Source organism: Rhamphochromis sp. 'chilingali', assembly GCF_963969265.1.
Source record: "Rhamphochromis sp. 'chilingali' genome assembly, chromosome: 12".
In the NCBI taxonomy this organism is placed as follows: domain Eukaryota; kingdom Metazoa; phylum Chordata; class Actinopteri; order Cichliformes; family Cichlidae; genus Rhamphochromis; species Rhamphochromis sp. 'chilingali'.
Genome location: NC_137939.1, coordinates 27783830 through 27804940, shown reverse-complemented (window position 1 = coordinate 27804940; position 21111 = coordinate 27783830). Strand labels below are relative to the sequence as shown.

Below are 21111 nucleotides of genomic sequence, written 5' to 3'. Positions count from 1 at the left end.
ATGTCCAGGCCCGTCTGAAGTTTGCCAGAGAGCACATGGATGATACAGCAGAGGATTGGGAGAATGTCATGTGGTCAGATGAAACCAAAGTAGAACTTTTTGGTATAAACTCAACTCGTCGTGTTTGGAGGAAGAAGAATACTGAGTTGCATCCCAAGAACACCATACCTACTATGAAGCATGGGGGTGGAAACATCATGCTATGGGGCTGTTTTTCTGCCAAGGGGACAGGACGACTGATCCGTGTTAAGGACAGAATGAATGGGGCCATGTATCGTGAGATTTTGAGCCAAAACCTCCTTCAATCAGTGAGAACTTTGAAGATGAAACGAGGCTGGGTCTTCCAACATGACAATGATCCAAAACACACCGCCCGGGCAACAAAGGAGCGGCTCCGTAAGAAGCATTTGAAAGTCCTGGAGTGGCCTAGCCAGTCTCCAGACCTCAACCCCATAGAAAATCTGTGGCGGGAGTTGAAAGTCCGTGTTGCTCGGCGACAGCCCCAAAACATCACTGCTCTCGAGAAGAGCTGCATGGAGGAATGGGCCAAAATACCAGCTACTGTGTGTGCAAAGCTGGTAAAGACCTATAGTAAACGTTTGACCTCTGTTATTGCCAACAAAGGTTATGTTACAAAGTATTGAGTTGTATTTTTGTTATTGACCAAATACTTATTTTCCACCCTGATTTACGAATAAATTCTTTACAAATCCTACCATGTGGATTCATGGATTTTTTTTTCACATTCTGTCTCTCATAGTTGAAGTGTACCTCTGGTGCAAATTACTGACCTCTGTCATCATTTTAGGTGGGGGAACTTGCACAATCGGTGGCTGACTAAATACTTTTTTGCCCCACTGTAGATTAGCAGTTAGCACACACACTGTTAGCCTGCTGTTAGCTAGTTAGCATTTCTCCTCAGCTGATGATTCACTTTTCATCAGTGAGACGGCTGCTCTGTTATCAGATGGTGCTGAGACCTGGACCTGGTGTCTGCAGTATGGATCAATTATTTATGCTGTAAAACCTGGACGAATGACGACGACAAGAACTGATTATTAAACATCTGCAAACAGCATTCATGTTACATTTCATGAAGGGAAAAGAAAGGAAATAAAATGTTAGTATGTTGTTTAGACACTAGAAATAAACTAATAGATCACCCATCAAATCAGTTTCACTTTATCATTTTTCAGATTTTTTTACAAAGATTATAGATCAGCATGTTTTATTTGCGCTTTGTCCACTGATTATGTCACTGATAAACACAAGCAGAACAGACTGTTTTAGACTTTTCAAAGGTTAAAATATGGATTCAAATTTAAAAGGTGACTCTGTGATCCAGGTGTTTGTGAGTTTTGGTAGAATCTACATGGATCTGATTGTGTTTCCGTTCTGTTAATCTCATGTATTTCACTAATATTCCTAAACGTACCAGCCAACAGTGAGAGAAGGAAATCTTATTGTATGTTATATGTGTAGTGTTGTTGGTCCTGATGAGGAGCACCTCAGGGTGCCGACTCACACATTCTTTATTATTCAGTGAAAAGCCACTGACAAGGCTCCAGCTTTGTGTAACTCAGCTGTGAGTCTGTATTTCTGCATTCATCGTGACATAATGTTCATCACTTACTTATTTCAGCTAATTTTCTTTTCATGAATCTGATGGTTTCTAATGAAAGTGGATATGACAAAGACCAGGAGACAGAAGAAAAGGAAGCAAACGGGTGAAGGGCGGAGCCGCTGACCCCTCACAGAAACCTTGCTAGGATTTTGTTTTCTTTGCATACATTTATTTTGTTCATTTAATTTAAATTTTTAGCACTTTGTTGCTTGTGGGTTGTTTTTTACATACCTGTAAATAATGACCAAAGGCCAAGGCAATTATTATCAACTTCTAGTACTAGTGCTATTACTGGTAGTATTACCTTTAGACTTCTGTGTAACACTGCCATGGTAGTCAACCGTCCCCGTATTCCAGCTTGTCCAGCATGCTCGAGTCTGTCAGAGCTCCTGTTGGTCTGTCACGTCCGCTCCTGTTCAGGGTTCTAGCGATTGTCTTATTTGAGACTGAGGTCCTCAGACAGATCTCCCAGACTCGCTCTCTGTGCTTCTCTTTGACGTTCAGTCCAGCTGCTGACACACTGTGATAAGTTTGTATCAAACCTGCTTTGTGAGAATCGCCTCTTTTTCTCCCGTCTGTTTCTTTTGTAGTTTGAACTTGATTGAGTGCTCAGCAGCAGTTTGCTTGTGTCATAGCTCAAAAAAGGTCAACTTTTTTTATTCATTTTAGTTTTTTGCGTGTAAATAGAAATCATTTCTCCTGCTAAGGAAAAACTAGTATTTTTATAAATGTCATGTTGTTGCACTAAAGATTCACTTTCATTTCATGTCTTCACTTTGATCCTCTTGTCGCCTCTGACCTGAGCGATCAGTAAGAATAGAAATTGGAGATAAAGTATCTGAATTTCAGGAGCGGGACCACGCCTCCAAACACACCCCCTCTAGTTCTCATCTCTATACGTTCCCCCAGTTCTACAAGCTGTTTGTTCTCGTTCTTAAATGAGGACGTGGGCCCAGTGAGTGAAAGCTCTGTACAGATGTGAGGACACATGAAAACCCTGACGAGTCACAAACACACAGAAACTTGTTGTTTTTCATGTATTTTATTTAGTGAAGGATACTGTTACTGCAGGATCTTTAATCCTCTCAAGCACCTACAGATTCTGCAACAGATCAAACACACACAGTCAGACGTGGTTGGCTGTTCACTGTAACAGTTCACATGAAGATGGAAGCTAAATAAAGCAGCCTGTTATTGTTGGCATCACAGGTGGATCACTGAGCACCTGTTTGGCTCTGCTGCTGGTTTTCCTTCCCCTTGTGTCATGAACCGTTCACATACTCTTCATCCTTTGAGCTACTTACTCAGACAGTTGTAGGTCAGCTCCAGGTATTTGTACATACGCGGACAGGTGTCGCCAAGCATTCCACTGCTTGCTCTCATAGAACAGGTGCGTTTCCCATTACACCTGTGGATGCAGAGCAGCACAGTGCAGATGAAACACTTAAAGGCAGGTAGTAAAGATCCCCAGCTGACAATGCAAATTAAAGACACATTTGTTTGTTGTTTTCTCATACTAGACGATGTGTATGAATGATGTGGATGTGCAAAAGAAGTACAACACTAATTATGTAAATCCAAATACTGGTGATTAATAACACTGATCAAACCCAGGCTATAACCCCTGGCTGTGTGGGGACAGCAAACGCTGTGAACACAAAGTGATGGTTGCACGTCCCAGCTCACCCAAATCATACTTTCAGCTCCGCTAGCTTCAGAAATATATGTCGTTAGCTACGAGAGGAAAGTGCCAAAGACCAAAGACTTCATAGTCATGTTTAAGATCTCGTTGGTCACTCACAGTAAAAAGTCACATTAATGTTAAAGCTGTACCTTTCAGCAACTTTGCTAGTGGGGTTTGAACACTTGATGTTTTCCATGTGTGAGGCCTCCCGTCTGAAGGAGCATATGTGTGGATCACGGCGCCCAAAATCAGCATGGTACACGTGGATGACGTGGCCCTGGTCTGTCAAAGAAAGCAGTGCGTGCTGTTGAAAACTGAAGAAGGGTGCTTGGAGAGGCAGTTATCAGGACACGTCAAAGTTTGTCGGGTCACACGTGATCTTACCGCACTGCAGTTCGACCATAGACTGCTCGCAGGTTATCAGGTGAACTGCCAAAGTAACATCAGTCAGATTAGGTGGAGCACTCAGAGCCTACTGTTTAAAGCAGGTGCGTGACTCACTTGCTGGTATACAGGTGTAGGTGGTCTGGATGTATTTAAAGGTGTCATTGCAGGGATCTCTTGCAAAGATGGCCGGGGTTACTTCACACACCTTCTTGCCGTCACAGCTGAACAGATAATAGAAAGTAGAGTCAGCAGTGAAGCACCATGGGAAATCCCACCAACGCTGAGAAGAACAGTCTTTCATTGGGTTCTACGTGATTATGGGGTCTTGTAAGGTAAAAGGAATTCCCCACAAATATCATCAAAGTGAAATCGTCTGTTTTGTCTGAGGCGAAAGGCTCGCAGTCCCAGCTTTGCACTGGATCTGATAACCTGGCATTTCTTACTCCACGATCATTATCCATGAAAGCAAGAAGGCACTCTGATTCTTTTATATTCACTTTTCAAAAAGCATCTCGTCTTCCAGACATGATCTCTCACATCACTGAAGTTTCACACTATACATGCAGCACATTTCATCCCCTGTTATTCTACAGGACCTGTCCCGACTTCTTTGATGTTGGGCTGAGAAACAAACTCAGAGCAGGTCCAGTCAATCAACAATCATTTATTAAGCACATGCATGTGGCGATGTACACAATACCACCTTCTGTGTCGATCTCAAGAGGAAGCACTTAGATACACAGTTTCATATGTCAGGGTTAACGCTCCTTCATGCGCAGGCAGATAACATAACATGCATCAGTTACAGTTAGAACAGACATAATTCCTTTTTTGGTAATCTTCTATAACACTTAGAAATATCTATATGTGGTAATCAGCAGCAGTGACATCCATTGATAACAAATACCGGTGTGTTATTGGGACGTATACCTTGTCCTGATGGTGTCTTCAGCACCCTCCAGAGAGCACGCAGTATTGATGGCCACCTCTTCAGCTTTCTCTCCACTGCACGTGTCCCGGTCTCTTCGTCCATACATGGACTCCTGGACACGAATCACTCCAGTTTCTGTTGGACATCACAGAGGCAGGTATTCAAACGCAACGACAGAGCTTACCAACCAGGGACGTCTGCAGCTGCCGTCAGCCTCACAAACTCACAAACACAAACTGCAGAGATGCTCACTCGCTGCTTTGTATGCTTCCCAAACACAAATGTCATTCCTGTCTTACATACTCTGTACTCATAGAACCAAATCAAGGATCCCTTAAAGAAACGGGCGTGTTTTCCAAATCTAACTTAGTGGTGATTATATTAAACTCATGTGTGCCACTTATTTAGTTTTGATGCAATGTTGTGTGGAGGTTCTTCCAGGCGGTAAATGACGGTGTATGTTTGCTGAAACACTTCACAGGGTTTAAAATCCACCCGTCCATTCTCTCCCGCCTATCCTCAGAGTGTGGGGGTAATGTACCACCGTGTGTGGCTCCTGGCTCTATACGACCACTGTGGCTTTCTGTATGGACACTTTTTCTAAGGCAGCTGAAGAGATGTGAATAAAAACTGGAGGAATAGGACACTATGGTGTAAAGCTTCTGCTGGATATCAGCATGTGGAGTTCTGTACTCATGGTTTAAAGTCGGTCCTGAGTGTTTCTGCTCTCGTACCTCACTGTGTGTCTATGATGTGATCTGTGTTCGACATTCGTCCCCAATAAATAAATAACAATAACATGTAGAAACACTGCAGCGCTGAGAAACATGAGTGGTTGGGTCTTACCACAGCTCAGCCGGTGGACGTGGTTCCCACACGTGATGACTCTCTGCGCACCTTTAAAGCACACATGGAGCAATTAGTCTAACTCACATATTAAAACTAAGCACACTGAGAAACAATCAGACTAGCAGACACTTACCTGTGCTAACAAGCAGACAGGCTGCTGCCAACACTGAAAAACAAAGGAGCAGCACTCTCAATTTATAATGTGGCCAAATATGAAAACACGTGATACTTTACCCTTAAATACATGAACTGAAGAAATCTTCTTCAGCTGGAAAACAACATGAATGAGAAAATGCTGACTGTACTCACAGAGCGTGCTGCTGAGGCGGAGCATGGTTTCAGGGGACCCAGTGAGACTGATGCTTGCAGCAGAAACACGCAGCATTTATAGCTTTGAGTCTGTTTGCAGTCTCATCTTATCGTGCTAAACAAACCTTACCCCCCAGACTTTTGTTCAGCTGGATACGTGCCCAAACATGTGGCCAGGTGCTCGCCCAGTGAAGGATTTGACATGATTATACACACATGCAAAGAACATACAGTCCTGCTTGGATCAAACGTGCTGCAATGAATTTTTGAAGTGATCGATAACAGTAGAGCTCTTTACTGAGTTCATGTTTGGACCTTTGCTTTGTTTTTTTGGGGGGGGGAGGGGGGGGGGTTATAGGGTTTCTGGAGGTGTGGTCCTGTCAAACAGCCTGTTTCAGTTTAAATGTTGTTTTCAATAAATTGCATGCTCAGCAAAATGTTTTGTCTCAGTAACATTTCTTCTTGTTGCATGTTGAAGCTCGACCTGGAACCTTGTTCAGATCCAACCATGCAAAACAGGATTTAGTCATTTTTCTTGTGGTAAATGGCCTGTATTTATATAGCGCTTTACTAGTCCCTAAGGACCCCTATGTGTTAGAGGGCCCAGGCCTGAAGGATAGACCGACAGGTCTGTGTAACAAAGACACTTGGCTCACTGTAACTTCAAAAAGTCATTTATTTCAGAACTGAAACTGTGTAATGAACTCACATGTTATCTTCTGATATATTAACCTGACATCAGTCTGCTCACGATGCCCTAATTCCCTTTTTGCTGATGGGCTCCATAAAATACTGTTTCCACTGAAGAAGCTGTGTTTTTATTTCATGGCCAACAGCTAAACTACTCTTTATGCTGTTTGATTGTCTGCACAAAGTAGAGAAATTGATATCTACCTCAGTTTTATTCTGTTGTATTTATTTATGCTTTTTTTTTTTTGATCTGTTTGTACATATTAACCTGCATCTGTGTGTGGACAGCAGAGAAAGACTTTCATTGCACAGAGAAATGCTTTTCTTTGTACACGTGACAATAAACGCTTGAATCTTTGAATCTTGAATCTTTGAGGACACATGGTTTCAGTGAATCAGGAAATACTGAACTAGCTGACACACAATTTACAAAGTGAAAAAAGACAAACCTGCAGATTTTCCAAATGTAAGTGTGCAGGTTTGTTTCTGTTATCTGTGTGCTTCTGTTTCTGTCACAGATAACGCCGTTAGGATTGCATACCAGAATAAACAGAGCAGAAGAAGAGCAAACAGACAAGACAAATAGGACACAAATAGCAGATAACTCAGCACAAACACAGGCACGCTGCCACCACACGCAAGCATCACTGACAGTAAATCTGATCCTTGCAACACACAGTCTGCACTATGTGCTGAATAACATGGAATTGTAACCCTGATACTGTGCAATGCGTGCATGCCAGCACTGCTTCAGGGCAGTTTGATGTGCAGAAAAATAAATCAGATATTTTAAAAATAGAGGTCGTTTCCTTTGATCTGACTTGAGACATTCAGCTCCATGCAAAAGTCTGGACAAATCAAACTCATGCAGCAGACACACAAAATGTCTTCTTCTTCTTATCTTCTAATGTTTACGCCAACAGAAATACAAAAAGTATTTCTTATTTCCAAAGGTCAACACAGCTGTAATATCTATGTTACAGCTCCAGGCTTGGAGGGTATGACGATGATACTGTCACAGCTACAGCTGCAAGCGACATCCCACAGGTCAGCCGGGCACTCCCAGGCCTGACTCTGACGTAACACAGTTAATATAAGTGTGTAATGCAAAGTGACCACATCATAAGAGTTCTGCTCTGTGTCATAGTTTTTACAGCACACGTTGTTCTGATCAGGATTATTTTCAAATCTGTCCTTACATATTTTACACTACACTGATTAAAGTATACACCTATTCGGGAAAGCTGTGATGGCACAGATGCATGCTGGGAAATATAGTACTGGTACCTTCTAAACTTGCTGCCTGGTCCTCAAACAATTAGATCCTCAAAGAATTTTGCCTGAGAATTTGACTAAATCCCTGCAGACCTGCTGACGTCAACCATGCGACAGTTTTGTCTTATAGAGTTAAACAGCACAGCAGCATTTTATTTCATGTTGAGCGAGCAAAGCGAAAAATGGTGCTCAAAAGAGGAGAGAGAGAAGAGAGCAGGATGAGTACAACGACCCGCAAGGCACAAAAGATACAGTCTGAAACATTGTTACTACTGTTGTTATAATATGTGCTCTTACTGTAATATGAGTGTCTGTTCCACTGTAAAGTAACACAGACCGAGGATGAGGTGACGCACACAGTGGGTTTGTGGACACTTCTCCTTTGTTCCATGATTACAGACATCGTGGTGTGACCTTATATGACGTGTACGTGTCCCACAGCCTGGGATTGCTGTTGTCCTCCATGGTGCTGATTAATTTTATTTTGCACGTGTGATTTAGAGAGAGAGTGAGGTGCTGTGTGTGCTTCAGTACAACATGATGGTGAGGGTCTATCAGAGTTACGACTTCAGATTCATGTAGTGCCAACACTTTCATGTCAGAGTAACAAACGACAAGCTCTGTAGCTGCAATAAAACAAAGACTGGGAGGCTTTGTTTTGTATATTAAGCAAGAAAAATGAAGCATGTCTGTTTGGGTTGTGCTCGGCGTGTATGACACACTGTGTCTGTCTAATACTGATCGATTGGGAAAGGAGCGGAGTTCAGCAGGAAGTTCAGCTGTTACAGTTTTCAGGTTTTCACACTTTTTTCACTTTGTCTCTGTGGCTGACATGTGGACGATCAGAGCAGCAGCAGCACATACAGACGCTCTCTGTACGCAGACCAAAGCTGTGCACCTCTGTTGTAAACTTCTCACTCAGAATTCGTCAAACAGTCTTCTGCTGCACAGCCGAGGATTCTGACACTAGGTAAGAACACAGGCAGGATCTAAGCCCACAGAGCAGTCGTCCACATTGTCCAGTCTGACACATGATGATCTGCAAACTGTCCATGAAGACATCTCAAGAAGCTGGTCATGACACAATAATGGGAATCAATGATAGTTTAATAGTGTGTGCAGGAGCAGAAAAGTCCAATTTGGCTGTCCAATCAGAAACAAGAAAGGAAAGGAGGTTAGCGTGTCCTCGATCGTATTTAGAAACTCCCCCGCTCATCCTGGGAACACACTAAAGTTTACGGCCTTTAGGCCTGTGTTTGAATCGAGCCTGCAGCCGTGAGCAGCATGTCTTACTCCTCGTCTTTCTGTCCTGTCGCACTAAAGGCTGAAAAAAACAAATAGAAAACAGCGAAACATGAAGTTTACACATACCTCTGCACTGAAAACAAACCTGGCCTCAGATGATTTTTACACCATAAACACACTCACAAATATTTACAGCAGGTGAGAAACTTTCATTGTCAGTTGTGTGCACAGTTTTGTGTGCTGTGGATGAAATCATGTGTATTTGATCTTTGAACACTTTGGGTCCAGCTGCCATAAACTGAGCGAATCTGCAGCCTAACAGTGAAGTCACGCATACACATCCACACACAGCTCGGCCATTGTACACTGCAGTCAAAGCCATATTGTTGAAGGTAAATAGTTGTGTAATTTTATCTTTTTTAACCTGCAAACCAACATCAGGGATGTTTGGAAAGTTCAGCTCCGCATGTCCTCATCAGTTCATGAACTTGGCTATAACACAGACCTATCTCATCCTCCAGGTTTATTATTTAACTACCTTGTCAATATTTGAAAGGCAACATGGCTTAGGACAAACAAAGTCATAAACTGGCTTCCACTGGTAATAGATGAGCCCCCAAGAAAGGCTCTGGAATCCTTGACCTTTAGCAGGACCTCCACCGGGTAATGGTCGCTGACATCCAGCGCCTGAATAAAAAACACAGGAAGAACAGCCAGTGTCAACAAATGAACAGAGTTTGATCTGTTTCAGTAACAAAATCACAGCACACCGTGTTTAACACACTCTGTAGGTGTGTGTTTCTGTACAGTTCACACACACTGGTACAGACATGCAGAGCGTGGACTGTTACCTGCTCCTCCGTCAGTCCGTAATGCTCTTGAAAGTTAAACGGTTTGGCTGAAGCAGGCACGATGGCTCTGTGAAAGGTTTCCCCATTCACAACAATCCTGTTGGCACAAGCAGAGAGCAGCACACATTTACTCATGTCTCTTATTTCATTCACACGGTCACATTTAAGTCTGCTATAGTCTGCTTACATTTACATATTGCATATCAGCTTTTATCAAAGGAAACTTTGTTTCTTGAAAAGTTCCAGGGATCCTAAAATCTTGGGAACTCTCCTGAATCAAAGCTTTGTGCGTTTACCTGTCGTAGGGGCAGGATGTGGTCGATCGCACGGTGGTGTCAGCGTCGTCTGGGATGAGCCAAATAAGATTCGTGTCTGTGATTAGGCGCACATTCTTCCTGTTCTTCTTAGCGAGGTAGCCACAGCCCGCATTAAAGTCTCCAAGAAGCATCACATTCTGCCCATTACAGCACAGCGGTCACCATGTACACCTGTGGTATTGACTTCTTGTCTGTTTGATGAATGCCAAAATAGTCTTTACCTCAGTTTTCCACATGTTTCTCACATGCTGTAGAACATCATAGAGGGCATCGAGCTCCTTGGTGGTGTTGGAGGGCGTGGTGTGCTGAGGTATGAGAACAAACTCCTTTATAGCTGAGGATGGAAATGAGGGTTAGAGGGAGAATCCATCCAACAACACCAATATTTCCATTCTGTCACAGGGAAGCATCGGGGACCGACCTGTGCGGTCCGCTCTGAAGCGGACAACAAATGGCTCTCTGGAGAAAGCGTCGACGTCTCCTGGTTTATTATCAGGGTACTGATACTGGTCCATGACCCTCACCGTCTCCTTCCTGAACACATTCAGGTTCAGTGAAGCCAGACTCCGTCACTATACCTGCACTTAGATGTCCTGTGCACAGAGGTGTAGCTCACCTGTACACAAACACGTACTGCTCCTGGTATGTCTCAGACCTGCCCAGTCTCTCGCTGGCCACAGTCTCATATTTATACTTGGTGTCAAACCTGAGGGTGAAACAGCACAGATGGGACGGGGATGCAGTCACTGCATGTGTCAGTCGCTAAGTTTGAGCATTTAGAGTCCAAACCACTCACCTCCAAACTGATGCAATAACATGTGTCTGTGGGTGTCTGTGGGGGTGGGGGTTGGTCTGTGTGTGTGTGTGTGTGTGTGTGTGTGTGTGTGTGTGTGTGTGTGTGTGTGTGTGTGTGTGTGTGTGTGTGTAAGCAAATGAATAATCACTGTTTTAGGGAGTCGAGCAGAAGTGGTAAAGCTTTTCCTCTACTGTCTCTCACTTCCTGGAGCAAACACACATCACAGCGTGTGATGATCTGAAATGGAGACACAGCACAGCCATGAAAAGGTGAGTGGGAGTGGGACACACAGAGGAGCCACTCATTATTCGCCCCGCTGGTCACCTGCAATAAAATAAAAATGTCCTGCATCCCTAAAAATATTTGTTATATTTGTTCTTTTTGGTCCTTTTCCCAGACCACCGCGCAAATTAGAACGTGTTCATTCCGACTGATGTAGTAAGGAACGCGTTGGCATTGACTCTGCGCCACCTTGTGGTGCTAAATGATAATGCATGGAAGTGTCTTCATAGCCTTTGTTTGGTTGCTTTGGTTAATTTCACAATGTGGTGAACAAATTTTCAAACAGGAAACAAGTTTCTCTAAACAAATCATTTTTACTGATTCACTGAGTAATTCTGTCAGTTTGTTAGTGGCCCCACTAGCTACAGCCATGTAGTGACTATCGTCCACTAAAGAACCACGACACTGTCCCTCAGCTGTTTGAGACAAATACAAGAACACAAGCACTCTTACCCAGTCTTTCTTTTTACCTTACCCTGGCAAGAATCCCCATAACGTCACTCTTCTTCGACTTGGATTCACCAAAGTGTTGTGTGTTGAAGGCACAGATCCTAAAATCTGAACCAGCTTTAGTATCGGTCACATCCACGAGGACGGCAAGCAGCAGGAGGAGAGACAGACTCATGGCCAACAGCTGGAAGGAAGCACAGTCCCCATCGAGAAACATGATGAAACACATGAGCTGAGGGCTGCTACGGGACAAATTCAGCTTTGTTTGGTGTTTTAAAAAAACACTTTTGATGGAAGCTTTGATGTGAACATAACTGAGACGTGGACTAAAGAGGAGACAGACCACTGCATCTCTGATGGTGCAAAGAAGACGGGAGTTTGTTGCTGCCATCAAATCCAGAATATTTTCCTCTAATGGTGTTTCACCGTCTGTTTGATTTGGGAACAACATTTTTGGAGCTGGGGTTGTATAACTAAAAGGTTTTTAATTTGAATGATTTTAATTGATAAAAAGAAGTAAACAGCAAACCAGCACAAATCTAATGGCTGTTGTTGCTTGTGCATAAACATGAACTGTGATTATTCCTGTTTCTCGTGGTTTGACTCAGCAGTGAAACTTCCTGTTTCTTCCTGTTTCTTGTGAAATTTAAATTATTCACTTCTCCAATTCCTCCTGATGACCAACAATAGCTTTAGCATAAATCTTAGACATGAACCACATATTTGTTCTCCCCCTTATCTAAGGTCAGGTGACCTGGGAGGGGGGGTTCCACCCTGAACACGTCACCACCCTGTCACAGGGCCAATGCAGAGGCTCACATTTACCCGTTCTATGGGCAATTTACAGTCTCCAGTTAAGCTAAAGCCGCATGTCTTTGGACTGAGGGAGCCAGAGGGAACCCAGGAAGGCACAGCTAGAACACACAGCGACCTCGGTCAGATGATGGACTGCCACCCAGGGCCTTCTGCTGGTGAGGCAACAGTGCTAACCCTGGCACCACAGTGCTGCCCTGCATCATTATCTATTTAAAACCCACTAGCATAAAAAGGGTCAAACTGAGTTCAATCGTGTGTATGTATAAAACCGTCCACATGTAAACACTTGTTGCCCACAGAGATGATGTTTGCTCCGTGTCCTCTGTCTGTGTTTCTTAAATTTGTTACCATTTCAGCTCCTTAAAAATGTTCTCACATAAATAATTAATAGTGTGTTCATTAAAAAATGTCCACTCATATTTACTTTCAGACAAAATAACATAGCCAGTTAGCTTTCAGTCTGTTGGTCACGATGGTTTCACCCGAAACCCCTGCTGATGATGACCCACACATTCACACTTTGGCTCACGAGATGATGCACATGATCAGTAGTGGTTCCTCTTAAGGGACAAATCCACTCAGGTTCTTAGAGCTGAAGATAGAGCTGACACGTCTTCAGGAAACCAAACTAGTCCAGATCTGTCCAAGGTCCCCCCTCAGCCACAGATGTTTTGCATTAATGAGTGCAATCACATCTGTGGACTGATGAGTCCCTGACAGGAAGACCACGGTGTTCAGTTACTTCAGTCTGTCACTGCTCTTAGTGTCTTGCAGCGACTGTAACCACATCATTTCCTCAGGGCCTGGAGAACAATGTCCAGAAACCCAAACAGGAGAAATATGAAGGAAAACAAACAAACATAACAGTCCAGTCAGTATGAAACAGGACACACGGAAACAATCATGGAAAACCCACGGCACACATCTGAAACTAACGTGGAAAACAAGAAGCGAAACTCCAGAAAACAAGATGATAAAATCCTAAAATCAAACAGAAAACACGGAGCAGTGACCATCGCAGGAATGATCCTGACGTCATGGGAAACATGGAGAAATGACTCTAGTTCAGCTCTGTTAGCTCTAAAGCTGTTACACGTCTACTTTCAGCACAACACATGAAACTACAGCGTGTGTGTAGCAGGCAGAGGTGTGGACTCGAGTCACATGACTTGGACTCGAGTCAGACTCGAGTCATTAATTTTATGACTTTAGACTTGACTTGAAAAAATGTTCTAAGACTTGTGACTTGACTTGGACTTTTACACCAATGACTTGGGACTTGAATTGGACTTGAACCGGTTTACTTGAAAAGACTTGATATTTTACCCCAAATATAAAATTTAACATGCATATTATATAGAGATTGAAAATGTGACGTCATTCACGGGTAGAACCGCAAAGGATTCTGGGAACTCGTGGCAAGCGGTACTAGCGCACGCAGGCTTTCAATTGAAATCAGTCACACAGCGATAAAAAGAAACACAAAAATGTCAAGAAGCCGTTGTATTATTAACTGCAATAGCCGGTCGCATGACAGCCACGGGAAGCCGACGGGTAAAGAGATCGGTTGTTATCGGATTACGTCGTTGAAGAGAAATTGTTCAAACCATGTTTCCGAAGTAACAAAGAGGCGACTGGATTGCAGCCATTCAAAGATCAAATATAACGTCCCAGAACACTCCAGCTCACAGGTTAGTCTGCTCCAAGCATTTACACGAAGGTCAGTGTTTTTTAGTAGTTAATGCGTCATTTTCTTAACATAATTGGTGATATAGGTTACAAGCAAGTCTGGCGCTGAACAGAAATTGTGGCGCTATGCTCCTTTATTTATTGTGCATAAATAGTGAATTGTCCTGACACAATATTGCGTTTCGCTTCTGTTATTATGGTACATTGACAAAAACATATACTTTTATTCACAGGATAAAACAGGTTTTTTGTATCACTAATTGCCCAGTACGATTACAGCATACAATATTGTTGTCACTGCTACATTTCTGTGATGAACCAGAAATTATTTCCACTACTAATTAATTACCGTTGAGCTCAAAGGTTATATTAATAAACGGTTAACGAATGTGTATTTATGACGACAATTTGTGAGACTGGTAAACTTATGATACGTACGATGGTCTTTCGTTCTACACGGTGCATTTCAAGGTCCTGCACCCATCCGTCGGTAAACTGTACCTGGGCTTGTTGCAGTGACCGGAAGTTACTAAACTTCATGAGTGTATGCACTCACTCCAAGAACCGTATGATTATTAATATGCATATAAATAAAGAAGCTATTTTGTGCAAAGATGTCAACTGTAAGAATGCTGTGCATAAACATTTACTCTGCTCCATGTATGATGATATAGTGACTGCTCTGTATAAAAGTGGCACACTGCTTGATAAACAATATAAGCATAAGGAACCTAACATCAGACCTGGCTGGAAAGAACATGTATCCATGTACCATGATGAAGCTCGCATAGCTTATAAATGTTGGGCCATGGCTGGAAGACCTAAACAAGGCCCAGAATTTGAACAGAAAAAATGTGCGAATGCCAGATATAAGTACGCTGTTCGCTTTATAACTAAAAATGAGCAAATGCTAAGAGCAGATTCTTTGGCCAGGAAAATGCTGTGTAATAATACGGCAGATTTTTGGAAAGAGGTGAAAGCTCTTAATAACTGTAAACCATCTCTACCATCAACTGTTGAAGGTGTTTCTGGGGCAGATAACATTGCAGCATTATGGAGACAGCATTACAGTGCGTTGTTTAACTGTATAAAAAGTGAACCATATGAGGACAATCTTGACATGAGTAATGACACAATAAGTGTAAGGACACATGAAGTATATGAAGCCATTCATAGGTTATCTAATAATAAAGCTTCTGGTTTGGATCACATCACTGCAGAACATTTAAAACATGCTAGTGTAAGGCTAGCTCCTCTTTTAGCACTCTGTTTCACTGGGTTTATGATTCATGGCATATTACCAGACTCAATGCTGTGTATTTTACTGGTACCAGTTATGAAGGACAAAGCTGCAAAAGTGAGCTGCTTGGATAATTACAGGCCGATTGCACTAGCCAGTATTTTATCTGAGGTGTTAGAAAGAATCTTGTTTGATAGAGTTAGTGTGTTCATCTCTTCTCTGGATAATCAGTTTGGCTTCAAAGCACGGCACTGACATGTGCATATGTGCACTCAAGGAAGTAGTCAGTTTGTACAGGGCTAAAAATTCATCTGTCCTCATGTCTTTCATTGATGCCTCTAAGGCTTTTGATCGAGTGAACCACAGAAAACTTTTTGATAAAATGAAGAGACGGGGAGTTCCTCAATACATCGTGAGGATTCTCTCTTACTGGTACGCTCATCAGAACATGCAGGTTAAATGGGGAAGCAGTATTTCTGCCCCCTTTGGTGTCAGCAATGGTGTTAGACGGGGTGGGATTTTGTCTCCAATTTTATTTAATTTGTATGTTGATGATTTGTCCATACAACTGAGAGCCTGTAACACTGGGTGTATATTAGGTAAAGCACTGATAAATCATCTTATGTATGCAGATGACCTGGTTGTTTTTAGTCCAAGCAGTGCTGGGTTACAGGATCTTCTTAATGTCTGTACTGAATATGGTGTGCAATATGACATTGAGTACAATGCTGCTAAAAGTGCTGTTTTGATATGTAGAACCAAGCAGGATAAACAGCTAAATTTCCCTTTGTTTAAACTGGCACAAAAAACTCTTGAAGTTCATAAAAAGGTGAAATACCTCGGTCACTTTATTACTGAGCAAATGAATGATGATGATGACATATACAGACAACGGTGTAAGCTCTATGTGCAGGCAAATACTATTGCACGCAAATTCAGCTTTTGTTCACTTCCAGTTAAAGTGGCTTTGTTTAAAGCGTATTGCACACCGCTATATACTGCCCCCTTGTGGTCATCCTACAAACAATGTAGCATGCAGAAGCTGCATGTTGCATATAATGATGCGATGAGAATCCTTTGCAGGATACCTAGAAGTGGTAGTGCCAGCCAGATGTTTGTAGCTGTGGGTGTTTGGACTTTTAAAGCACTTTTAAGGAAGCTAATGTTCAATTTTAGAGAACGACTGGATGGTTCGAGTAACAGTATAATTTTAGCACTCACAGATCCGACAGTGAGTGGTTCCCGTTACTCATCCAGTCTCAGAAAGCACTGGTTAAAGTGTTTGTGTATTTATTGATTTATTTTAAGTAATTGTGTTTTATGTATATTATGGTTTTATGTTTTTACAAATGTTTTAGATACTTATTTATATACATATATATATTTAATGGTGTATACCTTGTGTTGGGGGGGGGGGGGAGTGTTGTGTGTGTGTGTTTTGTTTTTTTTTTTGTCTTGTTTTTATGGACATGAAGTCTGCCAATTAAGATTGAATTGAATTATAAAGATCCATTAGAGTGTTCATCATATCGTCCTATATCACTCTTAAATGTAGATTTAAAAATACTGTCAAAAACACTTGCTCTCAGGCTAGAGCAACATCTACCATTGTTAATTTCTCCAGATCAGACAGGTTTCGTGAAGGGTAGGCATGGTTTTTTCAACCTGCGCAGGTTTTTGAACATATTACACACCAAGTCAACTACAACCCCTGAAATTGCCTTATTACTCGATGCTGAGAAGGCATTTGACCGGGTGGAGTGGGATTATCTGTTTTATACTCTGCATAAATTTGGATTTGGCCCTAATTTCATTTCATGGATTCAGTTACTTTACTCCTCACCTATGGCACGTGTTAGAACAAATTCGTTATTCTCTTCTTATTTCCCACTTCTCCGTGGTACGAGACAAGGTTGTCCCTTATCCCCTCTTCTTTTTGCATTATCAATTGAACCACTGGCGATTAAACTGCGAGCTGACAGTTGCATTAAGGGCATCTTCAGAGGTGACCAGGAGCACATAATATCCTTATATGCTGACGACCTCCTGCTGTATATGTCAGAGCCTTTATGCTCTCTTCCCCGTGCTCTTGCCATTTTTGAATGTTTTGGTAATATTTCAGGTTACAAGTTAAATCTGCATAAAAGTGAACTTCTCTGTGTCAACTCTATAGCCAGAAAGATTTCATTTTCAGGTTTTCAATTTAGCGTTAAATCAGGGTATGTGACCTATCTGGGGGTTAAGGTTACCCACTCATACAAAGATCTTTATGAAAGAAACTTTGTCCCGCTGCTTAAAAATACTGAGACAGATCTTCAGAGGTGGAACAATTTACCACTGTCATTAATTGGCCGCGTCAATTCTATCAAAATGAACATACTTCCCAAGTTCCTTTACTTATTTCAATGTATCCCATGCTACTTACCCAATAAGTATTTTATAACACTGAATAAGCATATCTCTGCATTTATTTGGAATGGCAAAAGTCCACGAATTCGTAAAGATTTCATGCAGAGGACTAGGCCAATGGGTGGATTAGCCTTGCCAAACTTTCAGTCTTATTATTGGGCAGCAAATATTCGTAATATGCTGTACTGGATGAGTAATGTTACTACAGAGACTCCAGCTTGGCTCCAAATTGAGTCATCCAATTGTGGCAAAATTTGCCTATCAGCTTTGTTGAGTTCAGCTCTCCCATTAGAACTATACACCTATAAACGTAACCCTTTGTTGTATGACTCGCTCAGAATCTGGGTGCAATGTAGGAAAAGGTTGGGGTTACACTTAATGTCAATTAAAGCACCTATCTGCTCAAACCATATGTTCCCACCCTCCATGATGGACTCTGCCTTTAAAATATGGGAAAGTAATGGCCTTAGAAATATCAAAGACCTTTTTGTAGATGGGATTTTTGCCTCATTCACGCAGCTCCTGAAGCAGTTTAATGTTCCTCGGCAACATTTTTTCCGCTATTTACAAATTCGTCACTTTGTAACGAGTTGATTTCCTTCATTTCCGGAACTACCTGAGGAAACTTCTTTGGATAAAATTATTAATATAAACGTTCATAAGAGAGGGGCGATTAAAGAAATCTATGCTATACTATTAGATCTTCAATCTCCTTCTCTCTTCATCCTTAAAGCACAGTGGGAGAAAGACCTTGGGATGACTATAACAGATGAGCTCTGGCAATCTTTTCTCCAGAGGGTACACTCTTCTTCGATATGTGCCAGGCATGGGCTCCTTCAATTTAAGGTCCTACACCGATTACATATCTCCAAGGAAAAGTTAGCCAAGTTCTATCCAGGAGCTGACCCTCTGTGTAACAGATGTAAAGCAGAAACAGGTTCGCTCCTTCATACCTTTTGGACATGCCCCAATCTTCATACCTATTGGGTGTCTATATTTAACACTCTGTCAGAGATGTATAACGTTAAATATGAGCCTTCTGCTCTAACGGCTATCTTTGGGGTGATACCTCAAGACATCACTTTGCCAAAATGCTATTCGAATTCTATTGCCTTTGCTTCACTTATCGCAAGGCGCCTTATACTTTTAAGATGGAAGCAGGAAGCTCCTCCCACACATGAACAGTGGCTTGCGGAGCTCATGAGGTTTTTACATTTAGAAAAGATGAGATATACACTGGCAGGTTCAACCACCAAATTTCTTAGGGCATGGCAGCCATTCTTGATGTACATGGAAACATTTAAAATGACCACCTTATCATGACCAGATACCATATCTCTATATCGCTATCATAGCTAACTGTACGCTGAATGTCCCTTATACATTTTATTTTTCTATTTGTTTGTTGTTGTTTGTTTGTTTTTTTGTTGTTTTGTAGGGGTTTCTTTGGTTTGTTTGTTTGTTTTTTCCTTCTCTATTTCTGTTATCTTTTGGGGTATTGTAAATACTGAACAGCAAACTACTGTATGTTCAATGTTTTGTTGTTAACATGCTGCTGTGACTGAAAATAAAATTTATAAAAAAAAAAAAAAGATTGAATTGAATTGAATTGAATTGAATTGAAATAAATATGCTAAGATGAGATAGCTGACTTCATCTAACTAGCAAATGTTGTCCAGGCTACGTTGGTGATGCAGTTTTTTTTAAATGTGTATGATATTTTTGTCATGCGATTTTAAAGCTGGTCCTACAACCGCATCCAAGAATAACATGCAGCGTATCTCAGAACTGTCGGTGAAAATTATTCTTGGAGCTAAGTTTAATTGAGCTGCATTTTAAAGAGGTGCAATTTCACAATTTGTGTATATTTTCTAAGTTCACTATTTTGTCATGTGTTGAGAAAAACACAGATTTTAAAATTACATGGTCTAATATTTACATTTAGCATAACTGCAACATTATTTTTTCGTTTTTTTTTTTTAAAGACTCGAAAGGACTTGAAATTCAAAGTTTCAGACTTGTGACTTGACTCGGACTTTTACACCAGTGACTTGAGACTCGACTCTGACTTGCCTGACATTACTTGAGACTTGACTTGAGACTTGAGGATAAAGACTTGAGACTTACTTGAGACTTGCAAGACAATGACTTGGTCCCACCTCTGGTAGCAGGCTGTACCAGCTGCTGTAATGTGAGCTCCAGCTGTCAGGTCTTGAACCCAGACACACAGCTTAGTGTGTAGGAGAGTGCAGCTCTGTAGTCATAAACACACAGCAGCAGATTACAGGTCACACGCTCCACTGAGACGGCTTTTCCTTCGCTCGCTCCTTCTGTGGGTCGTCAAACTACAGCTTACCAGCTCTGGGACTTCTTGGAGTTGTAGGGTGTGTTCGCTTCTTACTCCTGTCTCTCGACTGAAACTCAAAGCTACCCCCGCCACTCTGTTTCCTGTAGGAGGGACTACAAGGAGGAAGCAGCAGGAGATCTGCTGCTGTGAAAAACTTTCTTCTGTTTGTCAGAGATCAAGTCTTTATCAGGAAAATCATTGCAGACATTAACATTTGAATACTTCAAAGTAAAAAACCACAAACCTGCCTGGTTACACATATATGACTTAAGTATTTACTGTGAGGAGGCAAACAGTCCACAGATGAACAGATCAGGTGTGGGAAGTTTAAGACAGCCTGCAGGTTAAAGACGTGTACACTGCTCCAAAACATTCAAAGAAGACTTGTTCATCAGAGCTTAGGACCGTGTCAGTTACACTTCAGAGATATTGATCTGGTCAGTTAGCAGAAAGGGCTGTTAAACTAACAGCAGGGGGCAACACTGAGGAACCTGAAACAGGAACAGCTTTACAGGTGGAGGCACCTGACGTGGTTCACTCCTCAGCGTTTCTAACTCGGATCAGTGTCCTGCTGGGAATCTGGGATGACACCTGGAGTCCAGCTGTGGAATAATCACACGGTGTCCTCCCACTCACAAGTCCGGATCTGTGAACTGTGTCTCACAGCCAGTGTCCAACACCTGGCACAAGCTACGCTGTGGCATACAAAGACACAGGTGAAACCAGCCATCACCTGAATGCAAGGAAGTGTCCACTCCCACCGCTGTCCAAACTTTCATACTAGATTTCATTTCTTTGTAATCTTCTTGCCAGTGATTCCAACAGGAAATCTAGAATCACCAGTTAGCCCCACCCACTAACAGATGTCTCTGGACCGTAGGAGGAAGCCAGCCAGGAAAACACGGGAGAACCTGCAGACT

General features: G+C 42.1%; 2 protein-coding genes across 6 annotated transcripts; both read right to left on the bottom strand.

Annotated features, from left to right (window-relative positions):
- Nucleotides 1-2652: 2652 nt before the first annotated feature.
- On the bottom strand, nt 2653-5875 carry LOC308406998 (L-rhamnose-binding lectin SML-like). Its single transcript, XM_080898357.1, has 9 exons — nt 5785-5875; nt 5609-5641; nt 5473-5523; nt 4626-4761; nt 3810-3916; nt 3693-3737; nt 3458-3590; nt 2929-3032; nt 2653-2726 (listed from the first exon to the last, which is right to left on the bottom strand). Exons 1-9 carry the CDS (start codon nt 5858-5860, stop codon nt 2710-2712), a joined length of 702 nt encoding a protein of 233 aa, XP_080754483.1. The 5' UTR covers nt 5861-5875; the 3' UTR covers nt 2653-2709.
- A 442-nt stretch (nt 5876-6317) lies between these two features.
- Nucleotides 6318-20301, bottom strand: dnase1l1 (deoxyribonuclease I-like 1). Of its 5 annotated transcripts, none has more exons than XM_080898176.1 (11): nt 20201-20301; nt 20004-20098; nt 11716-11874; nt 11107-11195; nt 10779-10868; nt 10584-10696; nt 10384-10496; nt 10142-10299; nt 9846-9942; nt 9533-9681; nt 6318-9073 (listed from the first exon to the last, which is right to left on the bottom strand). In XM_080898176.1, the coding sequence occupies exons 3-11, from the start codon at nt 11863-11865 to the stop codon at nt 9067-9069; spliced, it is 966 nt and encodes a 321-aa protein (XP_080754302.1). In that variant the 5' UTR covers nt 11866-11874; nt 20004-20098; nt 20201-20301; the 3' UTR covers nt 6318-9066. The 5 variants fall into 5 exon arrangements, 4 of the variants coding, with proteins under 4 accessions (XP_080754302.1, XP_080754301.1, XP_080754299.1 ...); XR_013973602.1 differs by having other exon boundaries at nt 6321-9073; nt 9178-9681; nt 19972-20098; XM_080898173.1 differs by having other exon boundaries at nt 6322-9073; nt 19972-20098.
- Between the last annotated feature and the right edge of the window lie 810 nt (nt 20302-21111).

Bases quoted from the DNA above. Each gene is read 5' to 3' on its own strand.
- dnase1l1 (XM_080898176.1), bottom strand. From the start codon at position 11,865: ATGAGTCTGTCTCTCCTCCTGCTGCTTGCCGTCCTCGTGGATGTGACC. The intron at 11,196-11,715 runs GTAAGGTAAAAA...TCTCCATTTCAG, and splicing joins TTATGGGGATTCTTGCCAGG to ATCATCACACGCTGTGATGT. The intron at 10,497-10,583 runs GTCGGTCCCCGA...TTCCATCCTCAG, and splicing joins CTTCAGAGCGGACCGCACAG to CTATAAAGGAGTTTGTTCTC.
- LOC308406998 (XM_080898357.1), bottom strand. From the start codon at position 5,860: ATGCTGCGTGTTTCTGCTGCAAGCATCAGTCTCACTGGGTCCCCTGAA. The intron at 4,762-5,472 runs GTAAGACCCAAC...GATGTCCAACAG, and splicing joins CGTCCACCGGCTGAGCTGTG to AAACTGGAGTGATTCGTGTC. The intron at 3,033-3,457 runs GTACAGCTTTAA...CTGCATCCACAG, and splicing joins ACTAGCAAAGTTGCTGAAAG to GTGTAATGGGAAACGCACCT.